The sequence below is a fragment of the Crocuta crocuta genome, unplaced genomic scaffold (assembly GCF_008692635.1).
Source record: "Crocuta crocuta isolate KB4526 unplaced genomic scaffold, BGI_CrCroc_1.0 scaffold139, whole genome shotgun sequence".
Taxonomy (NCBI): domain Eukaryota; kingdom Metazoa; phylum Chordata; class Mammalia; order Carnivora; family Hyaenidae; genus Crocuta; species Crocuta crocuta.
The window spans coordinates 8,171,582-8,188,071 of record NW_027533258.1 but is presented as its reverse complement, the minus strand read 5'-3'; the positions used below and the strand labels follow the sequence as shown (position 1 = coordinate 8,188,071).

At 51.3% G+C, this 16,490-nt stretch overlaps 1 protein-coding gene across 1 annotated transcript in view; it reads right to left on the bottom strand.

The window, feature by feature from the left end:
• GAS7 (growth arrest specific 7) overlaps window positions 1-16,490 on the bottom strand; it is a 140,660-nt gene that overhangs the window by 39,451 nt on the left and 84,719 nt on the right. The window contains exon 4 of the mRNA XM_077746546.1: window positions 6,951-7,036. Within this exon, the coding sequence (XP_077602672.1) occupies window positions 6,951-7,036 (86 nt within the window). The remainder of the gene's footprint in view (window positions 1-6,950; window positions 7,037-16,490) is intronic.

Below are 16,490 nucleotides of genomic sequence, written 5' to 3'. Positions count from 1 at the left end.
GGGAGGGGGGGTGCGGGGGGGGCTTCCTGGAGGGCTCAGTCCCATCTGAGCTGAGCACGGGGATTCCAGGCTCTTCCAGGCAGCCCGGGCTCTGTGCCTGCTGCTGGTGGCCTGCGCCTACTGTCTCAATATCAGCTCCAAAGATATGCGTCATGTATATGCACTACATGTATACAGGCATATACATCCACACATCGCACACACACACCCCTGTAACTCGTCACGAAAGGGCCCAGAAGGAATGGCACCTCCCTCACAGGGAGACACCTACTAGCTAGAAGTGGTTTCTAAATACTGTGCCAGGGGCGCCTGGGTGGCTCAGTCGGTTAAGCGTCCGGCTTCGGCTCAGGTCATGATCTCACGGTTCGTGGGTTCGAGCCCCCGCATCGTGCTCTGTGCTGACAGCTCAGAGCCTGGAGCCTGCTTCAGATTCTGTGTCCCCCTCTCTCTCTGCCCCTCCCCTGCTCACGCTGTGTGTGTGTGTGTGTGTGTGTGTGTGTCTCAGAAATAAATAAAACATTTTTTTAAAAATCTAAATACTATTCCATACTAAAAGGAACCGCATCCCTTGGAGAAATGGCTCATTCCAGATGCCAGATAGATCTGGAACATTCTATTGTGCTGGGAGGTAAGAAACCGGGCAAAGAACGACGTGGTCTCTCTGAATGACCCGGTGCCAGCAGAGAGAGGCTCCAACAAGCCAAATTTGGGACAATTTGAGCATGATTGTGAATAATGACTGCAGATGAGTAACTTCAAAAGGCAGCGAAAGGAGGGGGAATGCAGGATGTTATTTTTTACAGAAGAATGCCCATAAAAATGGTTAAGGCATCAGAAAATTGCCATTTGCAAACCCCAAAGTCAAAACGGATTCCGGTCACAGTCACCAGGGATGCTGAAGCACTGAGTGAAAAGACCGAAGGAACCCTTATTCCCCCCCCCCCAACACCCCCNCGATTACTGGCTAATTAGAAAGGGAAAAGATGCCCTTGCAAAGGGGCCATCGTGTTAACCGGGAGCTCAAACTCTGCATCGCTGGTCAGGTGCTAACCCGGGAAGCCCCAGGACGTAGAAATCTTTGCCGGAACCGCTAGCCCTGAGCCTAAGCGCAAGAAAACAAGTGGACCTGCATGCGGGTCACTCTTTAACTGACCTGGACTCTTCCCAAAAAGAACCACCAAGATGGAAATCGAACACGTGTGGGGAAGGCGGCCTAGAGTAAAGGAAGCTAAAGCCATAGAGGAGATGAAATGGGAGCTCCCTACGATGGAATCCTATGTGGCCACGAAAAAGGAACACCGTGTAACTACACTTGCAATGTTCATGGACCTTGACACATTGTTGTCAGTGAAAGAAGCCAGACACACAAGACACCAGAGGGTGCCATTCCACTTCTGTGAGATGCCAGCAGAAAGAGGCTCATCTATGGAGACAGGCAGAAAGCAGATTAGCGGGTGTGCCCAAGACTTTGGGGGATTCTTCGCCACCTGACGCAAGGGCTCTAAAACGGACGTTAATGATGGTCACGCAATATTGTTCATTATAAATGGCTGCGTGAATTACATCTCAATAAAGCCGAGAGAGAGAGGGAGAGAGTAAAAAGATACAGCAACCAATGTATCCACCTGTAAAAGGGGAATGGACTTGAGACTGGGGAGAAAGGCAGCAATATTAGACACCATGCGGACGCATGTGGAGTCTGAATATGAATGATGTATTTTAGATGATGGAACCGACTTAACTCCTAAGGAGGCTAATGATATTGAGGTCATGTCTTCTCCTACAGAGATACAATCTGAATCGTTCCCAGTTAAGACAGGAAGTCAGGAATTTGCTTTAAAATAATCCGGGGGTGGGCAAGGTGGAGGGTCAGGGGTAAGAACGGGACTATGAATGAAACAAGACGGGTCGAGTAATTTCGGCAGTTAAGTGGCTGGTCCGTGGTACTTTATTAGAATATTCCTTCTACTTTTCTAAATGTTTGCCAGTGTCCATAATAAAAGCGTTTCATCACTTTTTTTTAAGTTTACTTATTTTGAGAGAAAGAGCGAGCGTGAGCAGGGGAGGAGCAGAGAGAGAGAGAGAGAGAGAATCCCAAGCAGGCTCAGCGCTGTCAGTACAGAGACCAACACAGGGCTCGATCCCACGAACCGTGAGATGGTGACCTGAGCTGAAATCAAAGGTCGACGCTTAACCGACTGAGCCACCCAGGCGCCCCAATAAAAGTTTGTTGCTGCTGTTGTTTTTTAAATGTCTTTTGCCTATGATTCTAGAAAGTTCCTCTCCTTTTTGAAGCGTCCCTCCCCAGCCTGGTGTCCTGCTCTCTCGCCCGGGCCACTCTGCTGTTACTATGCGTGGAGGACCCGCAGGGGTGGCAGCCCGCAAACAGAGAGCTGGGTGCACTGCTTTGCACGTCCCCACCTGACATGCAAGCCCAGGCTTTGCACACCTTCTGACCCTGTCTCCCAGCCCCGGGACCCAGAACGAAGCCTCTCGATGGCATCCTTGTACTGTTAGAATAAACCCACGCTCCTCACAATAGGCCTACGCAGACCCGGCCAGCCCACCTTCCTCGCTCCTGACACCCGCTGACCCATAAACCACAGCCCTCTCTCCGTCGCTGCGGCTTCTCTCCTCCTTCCCCCGCCGGGCACCCACATGTGCCGTTCCCTCCACCCGGAAGGCTGTTCCCCGCCACCGCCCTGTGCCAAGCTAAAGCCTCACTCATGTGTCCAGTCTCGGCATATATACCTTTTCCTAGGAGGCCCGACACTGACATGTCCGCCATCGCCCACCACCACCAGCCAGGTCCCCAGAACACACATGTTTATCTCCTGCCTTCTCGGGCCGGGCCGGGCAGGGCTCTGTCCGCCTGCAGGTCAGTGCCTGGCTGAGGAGGAGATGCCCAGTGTGCAACAGGGGCTACTGGACTGAAGGGGAGCGCCCCTGGGGAGATGGGTCTATTTCCAACTCCCTTCTCCAAGGGGACCCTTCAGTTTCCAAGCCCTCGGTCCCACCCCCTGTCCCCTCTCCTGGGTCTTCCTGGGGGACATTCATGGGAAGCCAGGGCAACTTTGATCATCAAAGGGCCTGGGCTCTGGGGGGTGGGAACAGATCCCTTGCCTGACCCCCACCCCACGGGCACAGGGATCAGAGAGGGCGGGCAGGCAGGGGGCAGACCAGGCTGTGCTTCCTTCCGCAAAGGCCAGCAAGACTATCAGCCTCGGACGCCCCAGCCCCCAGTCAGGTGGACCCCATTTATCCAATATCCAGGCAGCTCACCCCAAGGCTGCACGACCAGAAACCTCCACTGGGTGGCGCCAGATCACCACCACCTGTGCCCAGCCATCTGGTCTCCCGGGGCTGGGGGAGGGCCAGGCAGATGCCCTGGGCGGCTGCAGGCACCTGGCTGGCTTCAGTCCTGCCCAGGGCGACAGGGCACGGTGGGGACACACTCCCCACCCCCAACATTCTAATCTCCCTGATTCGCCTGCCTAAGGAGGAGCAGAGAACAGAAAAACCACGCAGGGCTTTGAGCAAACCTTGANNNCCCGGATCTCCAATGGCCCTGCGTTCACTGGCTCATTCGTTCATTCTCCAGGTATTACTAAGTCATAACTGCTATTCATTATAATCCACAGCCCGGGATCGTGTGAGTAACACTTTGTGAGTGAGAGAGGCCGTGTAGACTTTGGGGAGGGCCTGCTGTAAACACTAAAGCTTCTGATCCTCTGTCCGTGATTGGCCCCGAGCACCTTTGTGGAAACCTAACTCCACACCTTCAGGAATCCTTCCACGACCTAAAAAAACCAACACGCTACCTTCCGGTCCTGGGAAGTGGTGAGCCACTATGCCTTCGTGCTCTCCGTGCACTGCATTATTTATTTTTGCTACTTAAAATTTTTTTTTAACTTTACTTTTGAGAGAGAGAGAGCGCTAGTGAAAGTGAGTGGGGGCAGGCGGAGAGGGAGAGGGAGAGAGGGAATCCCAAGCAGGCTCTGTGCTGTCAGCGCAGAGCCCGACATGGGACTCGCTCTCATGAACCACGAGATCACGACCTGAGCCGAAATCAAGAGTCAGATGCTTAACTGACTAAGTCCCCTCCCTTCCCCGGGCGCCCCTATTTTTGTTACTTTGATGATACATCAGCTCTCAACGTTGCCATCCAGAAAGAAAACACTCAATTCCCACCTGCCCTTCAGCACCCACTGCTTGACCCCGCCTGGGGCTCCAGGGCTGACCTGCCCAGCGCCCCAATACTGCTCGTTGCATCTGCCTTCCATTCAAGTAAAATGTGTTCATTTCAGGAAATGTGAAAAATACTGTTAAGGCGTCAAGAAAATAAAAAGCACCTCAGGCCAAACTTTCTGAACTTCAACACCGTGTGAATTTTCTAACTGTATAATTCTTTTTCTTTTTTTTTTAACTTTTTAAAATTTATCTTGAGAGAGAGCATGCATGTGCATGCACAAGTGGGAGAGGGGCAGAGAGAGGGGGAGAGAGAATTCCAAGCAGGCCCCGGGCTCTGAGCTGTGAGCACAGAGCTCGAACTTGTGAACCGCGAGATCATGACCTGAGTTGAAGTCAGACGCTTAACTGACTGAGCCACCCAGCGCCCCCCCTTTTTTTAATGTTTTTATTTTTATTTTCGAGAGAGAGACAGAGAGAGTAAGAGCCAGGGAGTGGCAGAGAGACAGAGAGAGAGGAAGACAAAGAATCCGAAACAGGCTCCAGGTTCTGAGCTGTCAGCACAGAGCCTGATACGGGGCTCGAACTCATGAACCGTGAGATCATGACCTGAGCCGAAGTCGGACGCTTAAGCGACTGAGCCACCCAGGTGCCCCCCAGGGGACCCTTTAAAAAATTTTTTTTAGTGTTTATTTTTGAGAGGTGTGCATGCCTTTTTTCCAACTATCATATTATGTTCTCCTGAATCATGAAATATTCTTTAGAAAAGGGCTTTCGCAAGTCTGTGCGACACAGCAGCCTGGCTGGATATTCTGAGCCCAAATCCACTTTACTCCTCCCCTGTCTAGGTTGGGTCTGACGCCACGGTGCCGTAAATGATGCTTTGCACATGAATCAGGATCCCTGGATGTGCTCCGTGCATAGATACTGGAGGGGAAATTCCTGGGTCAAAAATCTGCTTCTGAGAAGCTTATATCCGTATATGTTGAAAAACAAAAAGGCTTCGTACTAATAAGTTCACTGTACTTGGGGGTGGGGAGAACCGTGCTGTTAGAGAACGAAGCAAGAATGATCGGAAAGGGAGGGAGTGTTTTCAAGACTCTTCTTGATGATGCTCAGGCCATGAGCTCTCTCGGTTCTGTGACAGCGCAGCGGACCAGAGGCTGAAGTCTTCAGAAAACACAAGAGTCAGGTGGTAAATCAAGTTCAACCCAAATTGATAGCGGCGGCGCTGGAAAGGCAGTCTGGAGGCTCAGCAGAAAACACACAATGCCAGGGCTGTGGGTGATGTGTGCTAAGAGCAGGGGAGCAAAGGGGACAGACACGGACACACACACACACACACACTGTGCGCTACTGACTATGCCCAGGTCCTCGCTGCTGAAAGCACAGTCCCCTGGTCTACATCCAAGGACTGGTTAGAAACGCAGAACCGCAGGGTCCCTCCTAGACCTTCTGAATCAGAATCTGTTTTTAAATGTTTATTCATTTTTGAGAGCGAGAGAGAGGCAGAGCGGGAGGCAGGGGAGGGGCAGAGAGACAGAGGGAGACACAGAATCTGAAGCAGGCTCCAGGCTCTGAGCTGTCAGCACAGAGCCCGACGCGGGGCTCGAACCCACAGACCGTGAGATCACGCCCTGATCCGAAGTCGGACACTTAACCGACAGAGCCCCACGGGCGCCCCAGAATCTACATTTTTAACAAGAGGCCTGGGTGATGAGGAAGTCCATCAAAAGGTAAGAAGCCTCGGCCTGCAGGGATGTCCAAATTCTCCTCCAGGGCATTAGCAGAACTAAACCCCGGGCCCAGAGCTCTGTCTAAGACAACTGAACAGAGTTTGCAAACACGAACACTCCTGCCCGCGGTATAGCCGAGCGTCACAGTCTGGCCATCCGCAGCGACAGACCGTAAGGCCCTGCTTCGACATGGCACCCGCTGCTGTGGGTAAGCGCCTGTTGTTATCCTGAGCACCGGCCAGTACCACCCTCACCGTCACCCCGGCCAGCAGAGCAGTTCCTGGAAAGGACCGGCGGAGTCCGCAGCCCTCATCCACAACACCTCCTGGATAGAACTCACGCACGGACTAAAATAAGCTGGTCCTTCATTCCTCAGACACGGCTTAGCACAAACTAGAAACACCACGGGCCTCGGCCTCAGAGCCGAGTCCGATCATTTAGCAACTGTGTCACCGCACGAGGCACCTAGGCGGTCTAGGACTCGGTGGCCTCACCTGTGACACGGGAAAGGTACGGACGCGCGTTTGTACAAGTCATCACAACGGATGCAGTGGAGAAGCCGGGATGGGAATCTAAAGCCGTTCTTCCCCCGTTTCCCCCCATCGTGTCGTGGTCTCTGTGTTAGGTTATTAAATAGGAGAAAATATTTCACACGGGGGTGGGAAGGGGTGTACAGACGAAGGAGAATCGCCCGGCCCCGTCCATACTCTCAAAGTGATGGAGGAACCTTGAGTCTGTGTATCAGGAACCCAGACGGAAGGGTGGAGCCCTCTGCCTTACCTATGGTGAGGATCCACCCACATCACCCGACTCCAACCACCTGCAACTTGTAGAGAAAACCGGCAAAGCAAGATCACCCGCTTTCCTCGGTCGTGGTTTGTGGGCGTGACCCAGACAGAGCGACCGCCTTTTACTCGGGGCAGAACGGAATTCCCAGGACCCAGACGCCTCCAATGTGCCATCTTAATGAGACCACCCTGGGCCTGTGTGACTGCCTCCCCTACCTCCCGTCACAGCACCCCTTACCTGGGAATCACCGGTGGATTTTCGGACGCTCATGTGGGCAGTCTCGGGCGGGTGCGCGGGGGTCCCTGCCGCGTGGTATCCATTCACTGCGGGAGAGAAACAGTGCTCAGAAGCCGACGTCGCGCACGGCTGGGACCCTCTCTCAGGATCTTACCATTATTGCGGAGCTGGAAACGCCTAGCACGCCTCTCTCCGATCCCCGGCTCCCAATTACGGAACTCTTGGTGGGGAGCCCCATTTCTTTCTGAGCCAGAGGGGAACGTGCTTAAATGGGAGGTGGGGTCACTCTTGTCTAACAGCCATCACCGAGAATGCCACAGGGGTTGTGGCCATGAGCGCTGATCAAGGGTCCAGCCTCTTTCCACAGAGTCAGGTGGCCCGTCCACCAACTGCCTGCGGTTCATGGTTCTGTGACCCTATGGAGTTCGGGGAGCCTCGCTCAGCTTCTGGATCTGTGAAATGGGGACAGCTCTCTCCAATACCCAAACCTACCCTGTTGGCATGAAAATCAAATGAGACATGGAGGGCCTGGGTGGCTAAGTCGGTTGGGCGTCCGACTTCGGCTCAGGTCATGACCTCGTGGTTTGTGGGTTCGAGCCCCGCGTCGGACTCTGTGCTGACAGCTCAGAGCCTGGAGCCTGTTTCAGATTTTGTGTCTCTCTCTCTCTGCCCCTCCCCTGCTCATGCTCGCTCTTGCTCTCGCTCTCTCTCAAATATGAATAAACATTTTCAAAGTATTTTTAAAAAATCAAATGCGACAGTACTTGCTAAAAGGGGCTGTGAGTTATGAAGTAACTTACGAAAAGGACAGAGGGGTAGATGGAGAGAGGACAGGTTACCGCCTCTGTTCCCGAATCCCGTCACCTCGAACCCCAGCCTGTGTGATGTCTGGAGACCAGACACACCTTCCTTATGTCCAGGCTTGGAGGAGGCGACACAACTTACATACTGTGCGGGTTGAACCAAAGACGTACGAAGCCCATGGTTCTTACGGAGAGAGCCCTGTGGCGCGTCCAGAAGCAAGAGAGACTGGCTGAAAGCCCCTAACGCCTACGGATTTGCTGGAAGCAAGCAGTGGGGTGACAAAGGCCGCCCCAAGCAGGACCTTTTTCACACTGGGGAGGTCTCCCATTCTCCATCATTTGCAGGGAAAAAAATCCCAAACCCGTGCTGCCCTGCGAGCAGAAACACAGAGCACTGGGCAGACCCCTGTGGACAGCTGGGCTTCTCCCGGGTCTGCAGGGTGGTCTGATCCTCTGGAAGAATGCTGGGCACAGACACAGGAAGGCTACTGAAAACTGGGCACGGAGCTGGCCCCCAGGCGGGTGGCTTGGGGAAGCAAGAAACAGATTACCCCGCATGGCCAGAGACAGCCCTGCTCTNGTGGGCTGGGGGTGCTCTGAGAGCATCAGAGGATGTGGGGGGGGGGTCAAGGAGAAACCACTCAAGTTGGCATAAGCTATGCCAAGAAGGGCCCTACCCTGAAAAATACAACGTGCACTGAAGGCATAACATTTGAGAACTGTTATTTATCAAACAGCACAGGACTAAAATGGATAAAACTCACATGGAGGAGAATCTAAAGACAGCAGGTGAAAACCGTAGTAGTGTGCCGCTTTCCGGCTGAATGAACTAGATATTAAACATCATCCGCTACAAAGAAAGATACTGTCTTTTACCAACAAGTCACGGAAATTTAGGGGGAAAAAAAAAGACTGGGGCATATTTAAGCTACAAATAAAGCATCAATAAATCACAAAAGCCATAATGAACGCTGGCCACATTCTTTGACTAGAAAGCAGTAAAAGCAGATAGTAACAGAAGAACAAATATCAAAGTTCCCCATCCGTCCAACTCCCAAACACTTGGAAATTTAAGAAAATGCCTTGCTGGGGCACCTGGGTGGCTCAGTTGGTTAAGCACCTGACTAAACCTCAGGTCACGATCTCACGGTCTGTGGATTTGAGCCCCCATGTCGGGCTCTGTGCTGAATGCTCAGAGCCTGAAGCCTGCTTCGAATTCTGCGTCTCCCTCTCTCTCTGCCCTTCCCCGGCTCACATACTCTCTGTCTCTCTCTCTAAGATAAATAAACATTTAAAATAGTAATAATAATAAAAAGAAAATGCTCTCCTAATCCCAGATCAAAGAAGAATTTAAAACAGTAATTATACAATATTTAGAAAATAATGAAGNGAAACACCAAAATGAGTAAAACCTTTGAAAAACGACCTCCCTCCAAAAGGCACTGGACCCAGATGGTTTTACGGGCAAATGCACTCAAACGCTCAACAAAGAAAAACCTAGACATAAGCTGTAGCCAGGTTTGGAAACACAGGGCAAATTTTGCAGGTTATTAAACAAAGACAGCATTACCCTGGCCCTCAAATCTACCAAAGACAACAAAAGAGCTGAACCACAGTTCAGTTTGACTACGAACACGAACTACGTATATTCTTACCTGAGCAGGTCTTAGCCTGGAACCAGTCACCACCTCTGATGATGTTGGGTCCCTCTATGCCAAGGCTGTCCCTCGCTCCTGGAGGGCAGGGGCTGCCCTTCCGACCCCCACCCACCCCCCTCACTGCACCTAAAAGTGTGCCCTCAGGACACGCCTGTCTGTCTTCCGCTTCCAGCATCCGCCAGGCGCCCCGCCCGCCACGCTCCTGCCAGCCAGGAACTGCCTAACGCAGGGGCACTGTGCCCCTAATCCATTCTCTTGTTCTCACTTCGGTTCTGAGCTGTCAGCTGCTGGCTAATTACTCCCCGTGTCAAAACAATTACTGGGAAAGAAAAAATAATTTTCCATCCAACCATTTCTCTCCATCCGGCAGCTCTGCCCTGATCTGGTCTTGCCGGGTTTCAGTCCACCAGTCCCAGGCACACTCAGAAAAGCGCTCGGTGGATATCTGAACGGCTCTGGCTTCCCCACGAAGGTTCCTGATTATTCCCAGTCCTCTGGGCTCTCAGCTTACCAAGGGTTAGAGGCCGGACGTGGGTGCTTTTGAGGCCTCCAGCCTCCGGGTGGCAGGGGGAGTGGGTGGAATAAAATAAAATTGGTCAATGATCACTCCTAACCAGAAGGAACAGAATGCATTCCGGGGATAGAAGAAACAAAGTCAAATGCCCATTTCAGCTGTTTTTAAGAGAAGAAAAAGGGAACAGAAAGCTCTTACGTAGTAACTTTCATAACTTCCACCACAAATATAAATGCACACATGCACACATTTCATCCCTTGCTGTGGGCAGTTAAACAGACAAAGAGAAGGGGTCTTGAGAGATGCATGATGAGAAAAGGGGACAGGTGTCTGGGTGGAAAGGGAAAGAAGAAGGCCTTCAGGGGCAGGGGAGAGGAAGCGGGTAAAAACGGAAAGGAGAGCCAGAGTTGTGGAGGGAGGACGAGCAAGAGAGAAGAGTCAGCAACATCTGTTGCCCAGAATCCACAGGGCCGGTAGCTCTGCTTCCCCTCCAGCTCCAATCCCAGCAGAGATGATTTCCTCCCGTGGCCCCCGCGGTTCCCTACGGGACCCCAAAGAGTAGACTTAACCCTTTCAAAGGAGAAAATCAACCCTGGACAGCGCCCCTTCTAACCTCCCTTCTTTCTGGAACAAACACCTAACTTCTTCCAAGCATAAGGAACCCAAGAGCCCCGAGGTCCTATTCCTGACACCCACCCCTCTTGACCCCCCTCCCAGAGTCAACATGGCGGAACATAGCGTTTCCCCAGGCCCGCAATACGCGACACCAGTTCTGCGGCGTGTTTGTTCTAAATATAAAGCAGTGGAAGGAAACAGTAGGGTCTCATGGTCCAAAGAGTTTAGGACAAGTGGCCCCCAGTGTTCACTGCTTCATTACTGGAGGCCTGTTTAAATACAGGCACACCTCAGACATACTGCAGGTTGGGTTCCAAACCATCACAATAACCACATGTCACCATAACACGGGTCAAACGCATGTTTTGGTTTCTCAGATGCACGTGAAATTTATATTTACACCCTACTCTATTGAGTGCACAAGAGCATTATGTCTAAGAAAACCACACTGTACATACTTAATTTAAAAATATTTTATGGCGGAGCACCTGGGTGGCTCAGTCAGTGAAGCATCTGAGTTCAGCTCAGGTCATGATCTTGAGGTTCGTTGAGTTTGGGCCTCGAGTCGGGCTCTGTGTGCTAACAGCTCGGAGCCTGGAGCTGCTTCGGGTTCTGTGACTCCCTTCTTTCCCTCTTCCCTCCCCCACTCACTCTCTCTCTCTCTCTCTCTCTCAAAAATAAGTAACATTAAAAAATATTTTTAAATTACTTTCTTGCTAAGAAACATTAGCCATCATCCGAGCTCTCAGCGAATCCTCAGCTTTGTGCTGGTGGAAGCTCTTTCCCTCAGTGTTGATGGCCACGGACTGGTCAGGGTGGTGGCTGGGGGGACGGTGGCAATTTCTTAGCATAAGACAACGGTAAAGTTTGCTACCTCAATGGACTCTTTCTTTTCATGAACAATCTGTCTGCAGCAGGTGATGCTGTTTGCGAGCATCTGACCCACAGAAGAACTTTAAAAAAATTTTTTTTCAATGTTTTATTTATTTCTGAGAGAGAGAGAGAGCGCGAGAGAGTGCGTGAGNAAAAAAAACTTTTAAAAGCCAGTAAAATACACCAAAAGAAAAAATGAGAAGGGGGTATAAATATGGCAGTTGAAATGAACTGGTTAGGAAGCAGGATCACATTTGCCATTCAGGCAAGTTCTCTTTGTGTGCGGCCGGGGGAGGAATCTCAACAATAAAAAAACAGGTCAACTCATCTAATTTGAGACAGAGAGAGTGCACGAATGCTCAGAGTGTGGAATTTGAAAGAAAACATAAGCAGATCTTGTAAAAGATTTTTTTTATAAATGCAAGAGCATATGATTTGTAATTATGCGCTAATAATAATATTTACATGACCTTCCATGAGATCGAAATGATCAAAAATGGTTTCAAAGGACCCTAGAAACACCAAAATGAGTAAAACCTTTGAAAAACGACCTCCCTCCAAAAGGCACTGGACCCAGATGGTTTTACGGGCAAATGCACTCAAACGCTCAACAAAGAAAAACCTANGGGGGACGGTGGCAATTTCTTAGCATAAGACAACGGTAAAGTTTGCTACCTCAATGGACTCTTTCTTTTCATGAACAATCTGTCTGCAGCAGGTGATGCTGTTTGCGAGCATCTGACCCACAGAAGAACTTTAAAAAAATTTTTTTTCAATGTTTTATTTATTTCTGAGAGAGAGAGAGAGCGCGAGAGAGTGCGTGAGCGGGGGCGGGGAGGGGGGTCAGAGAGAGAGGGAGACACAGAATCTAAAACAGCCTCCAGGCTCTGAACTAGCTGTCAGCACAGAGCCCGACGCGGGGCTTGAACCCACGAACCGTGAGATCATGACCTGAGCCGAAGTCGGACGCTTAACCGACTGCACCACCCAGGCACCGCTGAAGAACTTCTCAAAAGCAGAGTCGGTCCTCTCTAACCCGGCTGCCTTATCAGCTAAGTTCATGGAATATTCTCATCCTTTGTTGTCATGCCATCTTATCTTCACAGCATCTTCACCAGGATGGGATTTCATCTCAAGAAACTACTTCCTTGGCTCATCCATGAGAAGCAACTCCTTAGCCAATGAAGTTTCATCACGAGATGGTAGCCATTCGGCCCCATCTTTGGGCCCCACTTCAGATTCTAGCTCTCTCGTTTCCATCACATCTGCAGTGACTTCCTCCGCACAAGTCTTGAACCCCTCAACGTCCTTCAGGAAGGTTGGAATCAACTTCCTCCAAACTCCTGTTCATATTGATATTTTGACCTCTTTCCATGAATCATGAATGTTCTTAACCGCACTTAGAATGGTGGATTCTTTCCGGAAGGTTTTCAATTTACTCTGCCCAGATCCATTGGAGGAATCACTACCTATGGCAGCTAGAACCTCCCAAAACGTATCTTTTAAATAAGACTTGGAAGTCAAAATGGCTCCCTGACCCATGGGCTGCAAAGCAGATGTTGCATCAGTGGGCCTGAAAACAACATGCGTCTCACCGTCCATCTCCATCAGAGCTCTCAGGCGAATAGGTGTATTGTCAATGAATAGTAATATTTTGAAAAGAATCCTTTTTTCCCCTCAGCAGTGGGTCTCAACAGTGGGCGTAAAATACTCAGTAAACCAGGTTGTAAACAGATGTGCAGTCACACGGGCTATACTGTCCCACCGATAGAGGCCAGACAAGAGTAGAGTTAGCATCGTCCCGAAGGGCCCTAGGATTTCTGGAATGGCCAACGGGCATTGGCTTCACCTTGAAGTCACCAGCCGCATTAGCCCCTAAGGAGAGAGTCAGCCTGTTTTTTGAAGCTTTGAAGTCAGGCACCAACTTCTCTTCTCCAGCTCTGAAAGTTCCAGATGGCGTCTTCTTCAGACAGAACGCTGTTTTGTTGCTTAGTGGAGCCACCTTCATGAATTCTTTCGAATCAGTCTTCTGGAGAATCTGCTGCAGCTTCTACATCAGCACTTGCTGCTTGACCTTGCACTCTGACGTTATGGAGGCGGCATCTTTCCTTAAGCCTCCTGACCAACCCCTGCTGGCCTCAGACGTCTCTCCGCAGCTTCCCCTCCTCTCTCAGCCTTCACGGACTTGAAGGGAGTTAGAGCCTTGCCCTGGATTAGGCTTTGGCCACAGGGAATGTTGGGGCCGGTCTGACCTTCCGTCCAGACCACCCAAACCTTCTCCACGTCAGCAATAAGGCTGTTTCTCTTTTTCATCCTTCATGTGTTCGCTGGAGAAGCACTTTCCATTTCCTTCAAGAACTTCTCCTTGGCACTCACCACTTGGCCAACTTTGGTGGAAGTTTTGGCCTGTTTCAGCTTTCAACATGTTTTCCTTATGGAATTCAATCATTTCTAGCGTTTGATTTACAACAAGAGACATTCGACTCTTCCTTCCCCTTGAACACTTAACAGGCCGTTGTAGGGTTTTCAACTGGCCTCGTTTCAACACTGCTGTGTCTCAGGGAAGACGGAGGCCTGAGAAGCAGGAGAGACGCGGGGATGGCCAGTTGGAACAGTCAGAACACACACAACATTTGTCAGTGAAGTTCAAGGTCCCATACGCACATAGCTTACGGTGCCCCAAACACAATCACACGAGTAACATCAAAGATCACTGATCACAAAGCAAATCACCATAACATATATACTTGTAACCAAAGAGTCAGAAATATTGAGAGAATTACCGCAACGTGACACGGAGACGTGAAGCGACCAAACGCTGTTGGGGGAAAAAAAAAACAATGGCACCAACGGACTTTCTCAACGCAGGGCTTGCACAGACCTTCCATCTGGAGAAATCTCCCCCGTCCGTGAGGCCCTGACGAGTATTCCTGGATGCTGATGAGCTCCGGGGACCTCAAGCAAAGCAATGGTGTGTGGTGCTCCCACACGTACGTGGATGCAGAGCCCGTTCCGGGCAGTGAAGCAAGACTACTACGGAACCCACTTTGGGAACAGCTGTGGCTGTAAGGCGGCAGGTAGTGAGGGCAGGCGAACCAAGGCAAACACGGGGGCCGGTTTTGAGCTCAGAACCTCTGAAGGCACCCTGGGTGCAACCCCTGCCTCACGCCCTCGCTGCACCCTGTGTGGTGGAGGGAGGTTGCATCTACCGGGCTCTGTTTAGGGGAGCAGTTTTACCCGACAGCCTTCTGGTCTAGAAGCATCTGTCTGCCCACCTGGCACTCACTGTCTTCATCGATCGTCAGAAATGAAAACCATATCCCCCAAAATAGAACCCAAAACACATCCGTCCCCAGGGCTGGAGGGGGCTGGAAGCCTGTGGCTATTCTCCAGGGCGTCAAAGGTTCGATGGGTTCCAGGAAGGTCCCTCTGGGGCTTGAACTGACAAAATCACGGAGTCAGGAACAAAACGCGAGCCTCCTTCCAGCAGGAAGTGTTAACCGCCTTCCTTGAGGTCGATGGGGGGGGTCTCGCCGAGGGCCACAGAAGCCTCTCTAGGAAACCTGATGATTCTGCAGTGAATGGGGGGGTCCCTGCTTGGCTACGATGTAGAGGAGGCCAGTGGTTAGGGCTTCCTGGTCTGGAGAGGGTGTGGGAGAGGGTGAGCCCCTCCCCAGGGGCCCCTGCTCAGGGGAAGCACGGCCACTCCGCAAGGCAGACCCTCCCTGATCCTCATGGGAGCTCACTCATGCCCCTTTGATCTGGCTTCCCCAGGGACTGGAAGGGTGGCCCATCCCCTAAGGACGATCCCTCCCAGGCTGGACAAAGCCAGAATTTGAACTGGCTTCCCCGACGACTCCCACCCCCTCCCACCCCTTCGCCACCAGGGCAAGTCAGTAAAAGACTGATTGCCCCCAACCTTCAGAAAAACACAATCAAGGGGCCCCTGGGGGGCTCAGTCGGTTGAGCATCTGACTCTTGACTTCAGCTCAGGTCATGATCCCAGGGTGGTGGGGTCGAGCCCTATGATGGGCTCAGTGCTGAGCATAGAGCCTGCTTAAGATTCTCTCTCCCTCTGCCCCTCTCCCCTCTGATTGCACTCTCTCTCTCTCTCAAATTAAAAAAAAAAAAATTTTTTTTAAACAAGAGAAACACAAACAAAAGCTCGGTGCATGTCCCAGGCCCAGAAGCTCCGAAGGGAATTCACTCTCCACACTCTGGTTGATGAGGTCACCACGAGTCACAGGTAGCTGTTCAATTCTAACCAATTAAATTTAAATAAAATATAGGGGCGCCTGGGTGGCTCAGTCGGTTGAGTGTCCAACTTCGGCTCAGGTCATGATCTCACCGTTCGTGGGTTAAAGCCCCGCATCGGGCTCTGTGCTGACAGCTCGGAGCCTGGAGCCTGCTTCCGATTCTGTGTCTCCCTCTCTCTCTCTGCCCCCTCCCTGCTCATGCTCCGTCTCTCTCAAAAATAAGGAAACGTTAAAAAATTTTTTTAATATATTCCAAAATTTAAAAAAAAACACATACATTAAATAGAGTAAAAGCAAGTTAAAAATTCAGTTCTTCAGCAACACTGGATGCACTTCGAGTAACTTAGCCACATGCCTGGCGCGACCGCAGCGGACAGCGGCGATCACACCCATTTCTGTTCCCGCAGAACGTTTTCCTGGACGACACTGCTCTATGGATTCAGCCATCCACCCCGTGACGCATCCACGAGCCTCCCAGAACCTCATTTTTCACCCGGTACTTTCTTTCCGTCTCACCCTGACTCTTCCTCTCTCTCCATAAATCCCTGCCTCCGTTCGGCATATCAGACCAGCCCAAGGATCCTCTTTAGTATTTGCAGCAGTTACGGAATAGAGCTTTTGGGGTTTCTGTCTGGGTTCAAACTTCACTACTGGCGCGGACCTCGCCCGGAAAACCCGGAAAAGCCCCCCGCTCAGCGCCGACGCTACGTGACACCCAACATTTCAAAGAGCGGAATGCCATTTTTTGAGGGGGCACTGGGCAGCTTCCCAGACCTCGCTCCCCGTGGGAAGCCTGGCTGGCTAAGCTTTCAGCATCCGAC